We start from the raw sequence: 14,631 nt of genomic DNA on the forward strand, positions 1-14,631 counted from the left end.
AGGAGGATAGCTTGAGCCCAGAAGTTCATGACCAGCCCTGACAAAAGAGCAAAACCCCATCTCTGGAAAAAAAAAAATTAATTGGGCATGGTGGTACACACCTGTGTTCTCAGCTACTTGGGTGGCTGAGATGGGAGGACTGCTTGAATCCAGAAGTTTGAGAGTGCAGTGAGCCATGACAGCCTGGGCTACAGAGCAAAACCCCATCTCTTAAAAAAGAAAACATTAAAAACCACAAACAAAAAAACAAAGTGGCTGCTCTATTTTCCATTCTCACCAGCAGTGTACAAGGGTTCCAAATTCTCCATATCCTTGACATGTGTTATCTCTTTTTCATTCTACCCATCCTAGTGGGTTTGAAGTGGCATTTCATTGCCTTTTTGTTTAGCATTTACTTAATGATGTCCAGCATCTTTTCAGGTCCCCTTGCTCAGTTGTTTATCTTCCTTAGAAAAATGTATATTCAGCTGGGTGCTGTGGCTCACTCCTGTAATCCCAGCACTTTGGAAGGCCGAGGTGGGCCGATCACTTCACCCTAGGAGTTTGAGACCAGCCTGGCCAACATGGCAAAACCCATCTTGACCCAAAATACAAAAATTAGCCAGGTGTGGTGGCACATACCTGTAATCCAAGCTACTCCAGAGCAAGACCACGTCCCCTCCACCTCCAGAAAAAGAGTTAGCTGTAAAACAGGCTCTGGCAAATCCTTCAGGAAGTATTCTGAAAGGTTTTTTTGTTGCAGTTTTTTGGGGTTTTTTTGAGACAAAGTCTTGTCCTGTCACTGGAGGCTGCGGCAGGAGAATCACTTGAACTGGGGAAGTGGAGGTTGCAGTGAGCCGAGATCGCGCCACTGCACTCCAGCCTGGGTGACAGAGTGAGACTCTGTCTCAAAAAAAAAAAATTACCCAGGGTAGAATTAAGTTCACCTCTTCACTCCATCAGAGAAATTTTTTGCTTCCTTAAGTAGGAGTCAAACAACCTAAAAGCAGCATAAATCCTGCAATAAATTCTTTTAACTACCCTCTTATTGATACACCTCACAGTCATTACTGTTTTGTGGTGGTATTTTTTTTTTTTTTTTTTTTTGAGACAGTCTCACTCTGTTGCCCAGGCTGGAGTACAGTGGTGCGCTGGGCTCACTGCAACCTCCACTCCCAAGTAGCTGGGATTACAGATGTGCGCCACCACACCAGGCTAATTTTTGTATTTTTAGTAGAGACAGGTTGTTGCTATGTTGTCCAGGCTGGTCTCCAATTCCTGGTCTCAAGTGATCTGCCTGCATCGGCCGCCCAAAATGCTGGTATTACAGGTGTGAGCCACCGTGCCCGGCCTGTGGTAGTATTACCACAATTTATTACATCCTGTTTGACAACAGGTACGTTCCTGATAGTCGTTGGAAAGAAATCACTCACAACATGATTTGACTTTTGGTATTATGCATATGAAAAACTACTATCATCATAAAAGTTGTAATCGAATAAGCATGAAAACTAAAATTTATGAGAAAAAAGAGGCCTGAAGTTGTAAGCTCACAGTAATGTTGACTCACAATGTTGGACAAAGAGCTTAATTATAAAGTTTATATGATCCATGATTGGAATGGGTATTTTAATATATATTCTCAATAAATACAAAACTCACTAGACAGTAAGCAAGTTGTTTGCACACTGTTAATATTTCTAAGAAATGTGTGAGAACTTTTGTTTGAGGAAGACTTGTATATTGTTTGTAATCACATATAATCAAACATAATTCAAAATAAACTGAGGGACTACATTCAGCTATAACAGGACACACCCACAATGTTTCTGTAATGAATAAGGTGCTTATTCTCACATGAAAGAATGGGGTGAGACCCATCTCTGCATAATGCGGCAGAGGAACAAGCTTCATGTAGGGTTTTTGGTTTTGTTTTTGGATAGTGCCATTGTAGATCTCAACCTGCATCAGTAACACTCACTATCCCTATGGACAAAAATGTTTATGTACAAACTGGACCGTACAGGAACCAAGTCAGATCATCAGACTATTCCCAACAATGACAATATAAACTGATTACTTGGCAGATACATCAGGGCTTTCAGGGATATCCAAATGGCAGCTGAATCTTGAATATGAAGCTTGTAAGAACGTCTATGGAAATCTATAACTTTGAGAACATGGAGGTGAAGTGGCTGGTGGTGGATTAGAGAATACTCTTTTTTTCTTTTTTTTTTTTTTGAGACAGGATCTCATTCTGTACTCTTGTCACCCAGGTTGGAGTGCAGTGGCGTGATCTTGGCTCACTGCAACCTTCACCTCCCCGGCTCAAGCAATTCTTCTGCCTCAGCTGGGACTATAAGCATGCGATACCACACCCAGCTAATTTTTGTATTTTTTTTTTTTTTTTTTGAGACGGAGTCTTGCTCTGTCGCCCAGGCTGGAGTGCAGTGGCCAGATCTCAGCTCACTGCAAGCTCCGCCTCCCGGGTTCCCGCTATTCTCCTGCCTCAGCCTCCCGAGTAGCTGGGACCACAGGCGCCGCCACCTCGCCCGGCTAATTTTTTGTGTTTTTAGTAGAGACGGGGTTTCGCCGTGTTAGCCAGGATGGTCTCGATCTCCTGACCTTGTGATCCGCCCGTCTCGGCCTCCCAAAGTGCTGGGATTACAGGCTTGAGCCACCGCGCCCGGCCTAATTTTTGTATTTTTAGTAGAGACAGGGTTTCACCATGTTGACCACACTAGTCTCAAACTCCTGATCTCAGGTGATCCGCCCGCTTTGGCCTCCCAAAGTGCTAGAATTACAGGTGTGAGCCACCACATCCGGCTGAGGATACTCTTGATTGGCAGGGCAAAGAATCAGGAAAATGGGCTAGATGACCATGTCCAAACAGCCCATATGAATCTGTCTCTCCGTATGATGCCTCCAAAATCTGACTAATGCCTTCTTCACTTCTGCAATCTAACCTTCTGGGAATTTAGGCTTTGATGCACTCTACATGTAACCATAAAAGAAATAAATTCTGGGCCAGGCACAGTGGCTTATGCCTGTAATCCTAGTGCTTTAAGAGGCTGAGGCTAGAGGGTGACTTGAGGCCAGGAGTTTGAGACCAGTCTGGGCAACACAGCAAGACACCATCTCTACTTAAAAAAGATTAAAAACCAAAAACAAAAACATTAGCTGGGCTTGGTGGCACATACCTATAGTTCCAGCCATTTGGGAGGCTGAGGTTGGAAGACTATCTGAGCTCAAGAGTTTGAGGTTACAGTGAGCCACAATTGTGCCATTGCACTCCAGCCTGGGTGACAGAGTGAGACCCCATTTCAGAAAGAAAGAAAAAAAGAAAGAAATGAAGTCTGAAAAGTTTAGTTTCCATTACCCAGATTGACATGACACAATTCATGAAAGGCATCTCCCATTCTAGATTTTATTATCCTATCATAGCTGTCTCCTTATCCCAAAATCAATTATACAAAGAACAGCCAGAATAAATAACAAGGAGTAAAGAACAACAGGTTAAAATAATAATTCACGAGACTACAGTCTATGATAAACTTTACATATTTAGAATGAATACCAACTCTTTAATAGGAACGAAAATAAAATTCTTTGAGCCAAGAAAAAAAAAATGGGCTAAGTGTGATGGCTCACACATGTAATCCCAGCACTTTAGGAGGCTGAGGCAGGTGGATCACTCGAGGTCAGGAGTTTAAGACCAGCCTGGCCAACATGGTGAAACCCCATCTCTACTAAAAACACAAAAAATTAGCCAGGTGTGGTGGCACATGGCTGTAGTCCCAGCTTCTTAGGAGGCTGAGGTGGGATAATCACTTGAACCCAGAAGGCAGAGGTTGCAGTGAGCCGAGATCACACCACTGTACTCCAGCTTGGGCAACAGAGCATAGAGCGAGACCCTGTCTCAAAAAGAAAAAAGAAGAAAAAAGGAAAAAAAAGGAATTGTTCCAATAAATATGATGGAATATATATAATGTGGGAAGGGAATCAAGAACCTGCTAAATGAAGCAAGTAGGTTCATACTAACATTTATTAAGACTTATTTTTCAGTGGTCCTCAATCACAGAACAATTAAGCAACCATATACAATTTAACAGACCTGAATATAAGAAACACATTTAAATTCATCGTTGGATTAAACACATTTCAAAATGGAAAGACAAATATTTTAATTACTGACCTAAAACAACACTACCTATGAAATTCATGCACTATTGCTTTCAGATTACTTACAGGATTATGTCAACTTAACATTTATTTGTGAGATTAAGCATTTGAAATCCATAGAGAACTATTTTAAATATGAGCTACTAATTAACAAAATATACATATAGCTTCTACATTTCCATCAGGTTAGTATGTATTTTCTAGAGACTACATGACCTGCTATGCATTAGGCTTTTTGAAGTACTTACATTTATAGGATTTTGCTATATTATAAGTCTTTGAATGACTTTTTTTTTTTTGAGATGAGGTCTTGCTATGTTTTGCACACTTGAAACTCCATCTCAAACTCCTGACCTCAAGTGATCCTCCTGCCTCAGCCTCCCAAAGTGCTGGGATTACAGGTGTGAGCCACCACACCCAGCCAGAGCCGAAACACCCGTTCAAATTCAATACCTCAACTAATGAGGCCCTGCTGGGATTGAAACCCAGCATCTCCTGTTTGCCAGACAAGTACTTTAATCCACGAAGCCACAGAGCCCTCAAATGACTTTAAAAGTATATTATAATGGAAAACCTTCCTCGTGGTTTTCACATTTATAGTGTTTTGATCCAGAGTGCATTCTTACATGTTGTTGAAAATGTAGGCTGGTTAAAAACGTTTGGACATTGCTTATATTCAAGAGCTTTCTCTCCTCTGTGTGTTCTTTCATGGCTTCAAGTGGAACTAAAATGACTAAAGGCTCTCCCACACTCTTTACATTTACCAGGGTTCTCTCCACTATGCATTCAATGTGTGACAGGATTGTATGATGATAAAACCTTTCCTACACTCTTTACACAGGATTTCTCTCAAATACGGGTTCCCTTCGAAAAAGCATTTGTTCGGTCTTCTCCGTGATGAGTTATTTCCTGTATTTGAAAGGAACTAAAATGATTGAAAGCTTTCCCATGTTACTTACATTTATATGGCTTCTCTCCAGAATTCTTTCTTTCATGTATTAAAAAAGGCACCAACAGAATTTCATGCTTTCCCACATTACTTACATTCATAGGGCTTCTCTTCAGTGAGTATTTTAATGTATCTGACATGAACCCAGAGCATTAAAGGCTTTCCCACATGCATTTATAAGGTGGTCCATCTTCAGCGTGTGTTAACATGTGTCTCTGAAAGCTGGCACGGCAAGAATAGGCTTTCCCACATTCCTTACAATGATAGGGTTTCTGTCCAGTGTGAGTCCTTTCATGTAGTCGAAAGGAACTAGAAGATCTAAAGGCTTTACCACATCGCTTACATTCAAAGGGTTTCTCACCAGTGTGAATCATTTCATGTGTTCGAAAGGAGTTGAGATAACTGAAGGCTTTCCCACATTGCTTACACTCATAGGGTTTCTCTCCAGTATGAGTTCTTTCATGTATTCGAATTGATGTCGAAGAAACGAAAGCTTTACCACAATGTTTACATACATAGGGTTTCTCTCCAGTGTGAGTTCTTTCATGTATTCGAAATGGACTCAGAGAATGAAAGGGTTTCCCACATACCTTACATTTGTAAGGTCCTTCTCCAGTATGCTTTATCATGTGTCTTCGCATACTGGGGATGCAGCTGAATGCTTCCCCACATTCCTTACATTCATAGGGTTTTTCTCCAGTGTGAGTCCTTTCATGTATTTGAAAAGTACTGGCGGATCTAAAGGCTTTACCACATTGTTTACATACAAAGGGCTTCTCGCCAGTGTGAATTCTTTCATGTAGTCGAAGGGAGGGGAGATAACTGAAGGCCTTCCCACACTGCTTGCATTCATAAGGTTTCTCTCCAGTATGGGTTCTTTCATGTATTCTTAAGGTTGGGGAACAACTGAAGGCTTTACCACATTGCTTACATTTAAAGGGCTTCTCTCCAGTGTGAATTCTTTCATGTACTTGAAATGAACTCAGAGAATGAAAGGGTTTCCCACATACCTGACATTTATAAGGCCCATCTCCCGTGTGCTTTATCATGTGTCTTCGAACACTTGTGATACAAGTGAAGGCTTTTCCACATTCCTTACATTCATAGGGTTTCTCTCCAGTGTGACTTCTTTCATGTGTTCGAAATCTACTGGGATAATCAAATGCTTTCCCACACACCTTACATTTATATGGTGTATATCCACTGTGTGTGATAATGTGTCTTCTAATTCTTTTGAGAGAAAAGAAGGTTTTTCCACATTCCTTACAATCATAGAGTTTCTCTCCAGTGTGAATTATCTCATGTGTTCGAAAGGAGTGGTGAGAACTGAAGGGTTTCCAACATTGGTTACGTGTATCTGGCTTCTCTCCATATTCCTGATACTCCTTTGGTTCATGTCCGCTGTGATCTCTGATGTGTCTATTAAGGGATGAGTGACCCATGCTGACTTCTCCATATACAAAGCTTTCACAGAGTTTCACTCCAGGAATTTTCTTGCTCAGATTCTGATTTGCAAACTGGCTAAAAATTCCTCCACGCTGACTACCATCTTTACTTTGATAGAATCTTTCTAACATATGAATTCTGTAAAAAATGAGAAGGACGTTACTAAGGATTTGTTAACCGTTTTATATTAATAGCTATTAAACTTGCATTTTCAATATTATCAGGTAAAGCGTAGACTTGATGCCAAGTCTGATTTGAGTATGAATGGATTCAATGCTCTGCAATGGGCTTGGCCACAACTATCACTCAAACAGTGATACTCCTAAATAGACTTTCTTAATTCTCTTGCCAAATGAACGTTTTTATTTTTTATTTTTTATTTTTTATTTTTTTTTATTTTTTTTTGAGACGGAGTCTTGCTCTGTCGCCCAGGCTGGAGTGCAGTGGCCGGATCTCAGCTCACTGCAAGCTCCGCCTCCCGGGTTCCTGCCATTCTCCTGCCTCAGCCTCCCGAGTAGCTGGGACTACAGGCGCCCACAACCGCGCCCGGCTAATTTTTTGTATTTTTAGTAGAGACGAGGTTTCACCGTGGTCTCGATCTCCTGACCTTGTGATCCGCCCGCCTCGGCCTCCCAAAGTGCTGGGATTACAGGCGTGAGCCACCGCGCCCAGCAAATGAACGTTTTTATAAAAACTGAACATCTGTTTACACTGAAGAATATGTATTTGGGGAAATTATTCTAAAAATAAATCAATTTGAAGCTTGGCTTATCAGTTATGTTTGCCTGTTTTTAAAATTTCATGACATGCTGAGATACTTTCAAGGGAATTTGCTTTCTCTGAGTACAGATTACCTTAGATTTCTCCTTCGGTGTTTGTAGTGATCTTTAATGTTCTTGTCCTTCCATTTTTTCCCTAAAACAGAGACCCAGAAAAATTCTGAATTAGTGCAAAATTATAGAAAAATTATTAGATTCTAGGTTCATGTTACCCTGTGACTATGCCTGTTTTAGCCCCCCAAGTATTCTTCCTCCATGATACAAACCATGGAACAGCGTCACTGCACAAGAAACACTTCTTCTCTAATTGACTAAGTGATGGAAGTATATAATCCTTACCTATAGAGGCCAGATTCCTCATGGTTTCCCACATCACATCTCTGTAGAGATTCTTCTGGGAAGGATCCAGCAAAGCCCACTCCTCCTGGGTGAAGTTCACATCTACATCCTCAAAGGCCACCGAGTCCTGAAACATCCCACATGTGGAGAGGAGAACGGGTGAGACAGACAGGGCTGGGGAACTTTACTCAATTCATAAGAAGTTCACGTTTCAGGGGCCTCCAAACATTTACTCCACTGTTTGGTCAGCATACTCACTTCCTTCCACACAGCAACTCTCATACTAGTATTGAACTATTGGGTAGAGCAATAGCAGTGTCTGATATCTTTCTTGGTGGTGGTTCCAAGGAGTAATACATGCTGCCTGAGTCACATCGAATGTCTGCTCGTACAGTGGACCTGGAGAACCTGTCATAACAAAGTCCTACCACCTAGCGAGGACAAGAGTTTATACTAGCAGTCCTGAGACTGCTTACCCTTAAAAAAAAGGCTCCTCACTCCTGACGACGTTCATCTGAGGTAGGAGACCAACAGGACTTGTTTTCTGATCACAACCCTACTGACCAAAAGAGGATCTGGCGCAGGAAGGTTAAAGTAAAGAAAGTGGCCAAAACCAGATGACGAGAATGGAGATCTCTAGAGGCTCTCGCTGCTCATTAGCATAAAACACTCCCACCAATGCTATGACAGTTTACAAATGCCATGGCAATGACCAAGTTATCACTCCTTCCTTAGAAAGTTTTAAATAACCCACCCCTTAATTTGCATATAATTGGAAGTGGGTATAAACATAGTTGCCAAGAGCCCATATGTTGCTGACTCTGGGTGTACTGCCTATGAGTTAGCACTGATCCACAAAGACCAGTACTGTTAAATAAAGGACTGCTATCTAACACCATTGGCCTGCCCTTGAATTCTTCCCTGGGCAAAGCCAGAAACCATCCTGGGATAAGCTCCAATTTTAGGGCACACCTGTCCTGCATCACATCCATTCCTGGTATCTGGCAAATGGATTTGGGGAAGGAGCCCAATGACCTATATAAGAGTAGCTGGCCGGGCGCGGTGGCTCAAGCCTGTAATCCCAGCACTTTGGGAGGCCGAGACGGGTGGATCACAACGTCAGGAGATCGAGACCATCCTGCCTAACACGGTGAAACCCCGTCTCTACTAAAAAATACAAAAAACTAGCCGGGCGAGGTGGTGGGCGCCTGTAGTCCCAGCTACTCGGGAGGCTGAGGCAGGAGAATGGCGTGAACCCAGGAGGCGGAGCTTGCAGTGAGCTGAGATCCGGCCACTGCACTCCAGCCTGGGCGACAGAGCAAGACTCCGTCTCAAAAAAAAAAAAAAAAAAAAAAAGAGTAGCTTAGTGCCTAAACTTTTTATGGAAAAAATACGAAAATTTCTGGTCTCCCACCTTCCGAGAGTTTGAGATTTTGTTACACGCGTAACCCATACTGCCCACCTGATGAGCCCCCAGAAACACTCTAGGAAGCATTTCACATGTGTTCTCACAATTGGTCACTGGGAAAATTAATCCCATCTTCTGTTATTACACTAAGAGAGAATACTCACAAGCTCATACCTATCCTGCAGATCAAATATAATTAAGTACTAAATGAAGGATTTTTTACCATCTTTTTTTTTTTTTGAGATGGAGTCTGGCTCTCAGTCGCCCAGGCGGGAGTGCAGTGGTGCAATCTCGGCCCACTGCAAGCTCCGCCTCCCGAGTTCAAGCCATTCTCCTGCCTCAGCTTCCCGAGTAGCTGGGGACTACAGGTGCCCGCCACCACACCCAGCTAATTTTTTGTATTTTTTAGTAGAGACGGAGTTTCGTGTTAGCCAGGATGGTCTCGATCTCCTGACCTCGTGATCCGCCCACCTTGGACTCCCAAAGTGTTGGGATTACAGACGTGAGCCACCAGGCCCGTGCCCGGCTTTTTTTTTTTTTTTTTTTTTGATGGAGTCTTGCTTGGTCGCCCAGGCTGGAGTGCAGTGGCAGGGTCTTGGGTCACTGCAACCTCTGCCTCCCAGGCTCAAGCAATTATCCCGCCTCAACCTCCTGAGGAGGTGGGAGTACAGGCATGTGCCACCACACTCAGCTAATTTTTGTATTTTTTTTTTTTTTTTGAGACGGAGTCTAGCTCTGTCGCCTAGGCTGGAGTGCAGTGGCCAGATCTCAGCTCACTGCAAGCTCCGCCTCCCGGGTTTACGCCATTCTCCTGGCTCAGCCTCCCGAGTAGCTGGGACTACAGGTGCCTGCCACCTCACCCGGCTAGTTTTTTGTTTTGTAGTAGAGACGGGGTTTCACCGTGTTAACCAGGATGGTCTCGATCTCCTGACCTTCTGATCCGCCCGTCTCGGCCTCCCAAAGTGCTGGGATTACAGGCTTGAGCCACCGCACCCAGCCAATTTTTGTATTTTTAAATAGAGATGGGGTTTCACCATGTTGGCCAGGCTGGTCTCAAACTCCTGACCTCAAGTGATCTGCCAGCCTCGGCCTCCCAAAGTGCTGGGATTACAGGCGTGAGTCACCGCACCCAGCTTCGTGAATCTTCACTAAATTGGTAAAAATAAATTGGTGAATTCACCAATTTATCTACCTATTTTCTCATCAAAATGTATTCAGTGGCCAGGTGAACTGGATTATACCTGTAATTCCATCATGTTGGGAGGTTGAGGCAGAAGGACTGTTTGAGCCCAGGAGTTCAAGATCAGTTTGGGCAATGCAGTGAGAACCTCCGTCTCTACAAAAAAATTTTAAAAATCAGCCAGCAGTGCTGGTGCACGCCTGTAGTCCCAGCTACTCAGGAGGCTGAGGTGAGAGGACTGCTTGAGCCCAGGAGTATGAGAATGCAGCAAGCTATGATGGGTGCCATTGCACTCCAACTTGGGCAAAAGAGGAAGACCCTGTCTCAAAATAGATAGATAGATACATACATACATAGATACATAGATAGATTCAGTTATGTGAAGCCATAATGAAGAGTGATTCTCCCTATTTCTCTGAGCTTTTTCTCTCTGTAGCCTTCTCAAGGCTAAACTCTAGGATTCTATTTGAAATCACAAAAAAGGGGCTGGGAGCGGTGGCTCACGCCTAAAATCCCAGTACTTTGGGAGGCCAAGGTAGGAGGATCACTTGAGCTTAGGAGTTTGAGACCAGCCTGGGCAACATGGTGAAACCCTACCTCTACAAAAAATTAGCCAGTCGTGTAGTCTGCACCTATGGTCCTAGCTACTCAGGAGGCTGAGGTGGGAGGACTGCTTGAACCAGGGAGGTGGAGGCTGCAGTGAGCCATGATTGTGCCACTGAACTCCAGCCTGGAGCCAGACTGTGTCTCAAACAAATAAACAAAAACAACAACAAAATCACAAAAAAGAACAGACTGAGAAACTTACTGCATATTTTTCTGGGGGGAAAAAATTAAATACAAATTTTTAACAAATATAAGGGTAGATATTTATTTTTCTGAGATCCACCTCTTATCTCTTTGGAAATATTTTAGCCTAACTTTCAAGCTTTAATGGTAAAATACATTTTACATGATGAAGTAAGTAAACAAATCTTCTTCATGTGACAAAATCAGGGAAAGCCACTGCTGACCTGGAACAGAGAAATCTGACTTAACTGCCCAGTCAGGTCATCCTATCACATGGGACATCTCCCCAACCCCCATCCTGGTGCTGCTCACTGACCCTTCCCAGAGACAGTGGATTGTGCCCCCACCCCCATGCCTAAGTGCATTTTGCTTTTCAAGTTCTTGCATAACCTGGCAGAGGTGGGTTTTCTTTGTCTTTTAGGATCATTTTTCTCGCTTCAAGTACTCTGAAAGAATCCAGAGGGCAAGAATCATTTTCTGTCTTTCCCCTCAATATCTCCATCCAATTAGCTGACCACAAACGTGTCTCCAAAGAATGAAAACTGGGGCTGGAGAAAAACAAGCTGAGTGTCCCAACGGGTGAGCTTTTCAGAGGAAGGGTAAACCATGTCACTGCTTCCAGGCCCAACGCATCCAGCGGGTATCCAGCTCATGAGGGGCCACATGAACTGATACTCACTAGACCCTTCAAGAGACATGGAAGCTATGGCCTTCTTGGGGCAGCCCCAGTCAGTTCTGAACCCCAGGACCAGGAGAAGAGAGGGCAGGCTGAGGACAATCAACCCTGCAAAGTTTCCAAAGGGGAACCTCAATGCCAAGGCATTCTGATAAGGGTTTGCACTTGGGGAAGATAAAGGAGAGACACAAAGGTTTTCAACAATGGAGTTTCAGGTGGTTATTCTCTGCTTACCTCTCAGGCAAAAAGGTCACAAACACAAAAGAAATCTTTATAAAACAGTCATCCACTGCTTTCTGTAAAAATGATAAACTTAAAATATGACACCTGTCTCTAAAGGAGACGAATGACAAATACCTTGGTGTGGTGGTTCACGCCTGTAATTCCAGCACTTTGGGAGGCCGAGACGGGCGGATCACGAGGTCAGGAGATCGAGACCATCCTGGCTAACACGGTGAAACCCCGTCTCCACTAAAAATACAAAAAAAAAAATTAGCCAGGCGCAGTGGCGGGCGCCTGTAGTCCCAGCTACTCTGGAGGCTGAGGCAAGAGAATGGCGAGAACTCGGGAGGCGGAGCTTGTAGTAAGCTGAGCTCGCGCCTCTGCCCTCTAGCCTGGGCGACTCAGTGAGACTCCGTCTCCAAAAAACAAAACAAAACAAAACAAAACAAAAAAAAATTAGCTGGGCGTGGTGGCAGGCACCTGTAATCCCAGCTATTGGGGAGGCTGAGGCAGGAAAATCACTTGAACTCAGGAGGCGGAGGTTGCAGTGAGCAGAGATTGCGGCACTGCAGCCTGGGCGACAGAGTGAGACTCCATCTAAAAATAATAATAAAAGGGCCGGGCGCGGTGGCTCAAGCCTGTAATCCCAGCACTTTGGGAGGCTGAGACGGGCGGATCACGAGGTCAGGAGATCGAGACCATCCTGGCTAACACAGTGAAACCCCGTCTCTACTAAAAATACAAAAACCTAGCCGGGCGAGGTGGCAGGCGCCTGTAGTCCCAGCTACTGGGGAGGCTGAGGCAGGAGAATGGCGTGAACCCGGGAGGCGGAGCTTGCAGTGAGCTGAGATCTGGCCACTGCACTCCAGCCTGGGTGACAGAGCAAGACTCCGTCTCAAAAAAAAAAAAAAAATAATAATAATAATAATAATAATAATAAACCAGACAAATAGTTGATAACACTGTGCATTCAAGAACAGAGGTTGGTGTTGGGGACTGCGGAAATTATACCTACAATTTAGGAGTTTGCTGCCAGATCAAGGAGAGTTAGGCTGGGGGTGGGGAGCTCGGAGGTGGATTTCACACCCTGCTTCCCACACATTTGAGCAACTCAGAGGAAACAAAATTGGATGCTGACGGCGAAGAGGCCTGGGCCCCTCCAGCCATGTTGGACCCTGGGCCCCTGCACACTTGCCATTTCCCATACTCGCCATTTCCCATCTTGCGGGGTCTCCTGGGTCCTCCCTCCGGCTGCCACGGCCAGCGCAGAGCACAGAGCCAAGGCAGTGAAGCCAGGAGCCAGAAGAGAAAGGTAATGCAGCCGGCGCAAGAAAAGAAAATTCACAAGATCATACAGGGTGGGGTAAGGTTGGGGGCAGACAGGGCTCTGAGAAGCGCCTGATTGGTCAATAAGTAAGAAGCCATCCTGGCGTCCCTAACTGGATATAACTTCAGGCTCCGCCCCCTGTGGCTTGAGGGGCAGAACACGTAAGATGTCTCAACAGGGATCTGACATGGTTCTAGCACACACCCTATGCAGTGGTGCACCTACCTCCAGGTTCCAGATGCCCATGTCCAAAGTCAAGATCACATATTGCACTAAAACTTTTAACCAATGCAAAAATGATGATAAACCATACCTATATGTTTATGGGGAATCATTATTGTTAACCTCAAAAAGGCAGGACTGTCTATATTGCTATGCACTATCTACATCCACACTTAAGCAGTTCCTGAATAGTGCTGAAGGCGTAGTAGAGGTAGAAATATAAGTGACCAATGGTGACATTTCTTCACTCACTGATGTCGCCACCCTCATATACACATACCCTCAGCTTCCGTATTATCTCATACTATCATTTACTTTCCTTCAAAGTGCTTATTTCCTTCTTATAAACCAGTCTTACCATTTTTTTCAACCCCTCTCCTTTCTCACAAAAATATAAGCACCAGGATTTCAATAATTTATTCACTTCGTGTTCCTGTATCAGAGCCTTGAGTGCCTGCATCATTTGTGCTTAATTCTAGACGTTTTGAGTCTACAGTTCTGGCATATGAGGCATATTGAAAAATTAGCATCAAGAACGTATCACCTAAGCAAGAGAGGCTTGATTAGAATAGTGATCATGTCTCTCTCCCTTGCTAGGTTTATATTCTCACAACTTTGCTAGAGCTATTAGCCTAATTTGACTAATAATGGAGACTTTTAAAAATTATGAGTAGTTGACCGGGCGCTGTGGCTCATGCCTGTAATCCCAGTACTTTGGGAGGCCGAGGCAGGTGGATCACGAGGTCAGGGGATCAAGACCATCCTGGCTAACGTGGTGAAACCTCGTCTCTACTAAAAATACAAAAAATTAGCCGGACGTAGTGGCAGGCACCTGTAGTCCCAGCTACTCAGGAAGCTAAGGCAGGAGAATGGTGTGAACCCAGGAGGCGGAGCTTGCAGTGAGCTGAGATTGCGCCACTGCACTCCAGCGTGGATGACAGAGCCAGACTCCGTCTCCAAACAAACAAACAAACAAAAAAAATTATCAATAGTTAGAATTTATGTATTTCAACTGAGGTATGTTATGGGAAGCCATGTCTAATTCATCAAAAGAAATATTTCAGTGTTTAGGTAATAAATTTAGCACCACTCCATCTTTTTTACTTCTAGGTAAGAACTATCACAATAACTAA

General features: G+C 44.0%; 1 protein-coding gene across 5 annotated transcripts in view; it reads right to left on the bottom strand.

The window, feature by feature from the left end:
- Positions 1-3,392: 3,392 nt before the first annotated feature.
- The window catches only part of ZNF136 (zinc finger protein 136), a 34,709-nt gene continuing 23,470 nt past the window's right edge, over positions 3,393-14,631 (bottom strand). For all 5 annotated transcript variants that reach the window (XM_021930730.2, XM_031659862.1, XM_009193586.4 and 2 more), the window contains 3 exons: positions 7,675-7,801; positions 7,411-7,471; positions 3,393-6,694 (listed from right to left, as the gene is read on the bottom strand). In XM_021930730.2, the coding sequence (XP_021786422.1) occupies positions 5,263-6,694; positions 7,411-7,471; positions 7,675-7,801 (1,620 nt within the window). In that variant the 3' untranslated portion in view covers positions 3,393-5,262. The remainder of the gene's footprint in view (positions 6,695-7,410; positions 7,472-7,674; positions 7,802-14,631) is intronic.

This window comes from Papio anubis, chromosome 20, assembly GCF_008728515.1.
Source record: "Papio anubis isolate 15944 chromosome 20, Panubis1.0, whole genome shotgun sequence".
Lineage (NCBI taxonomy): Eukaryota > Metazoa > Chordata > Mammalia > Primates > Cercopithecidae > Papio > Papio anubis.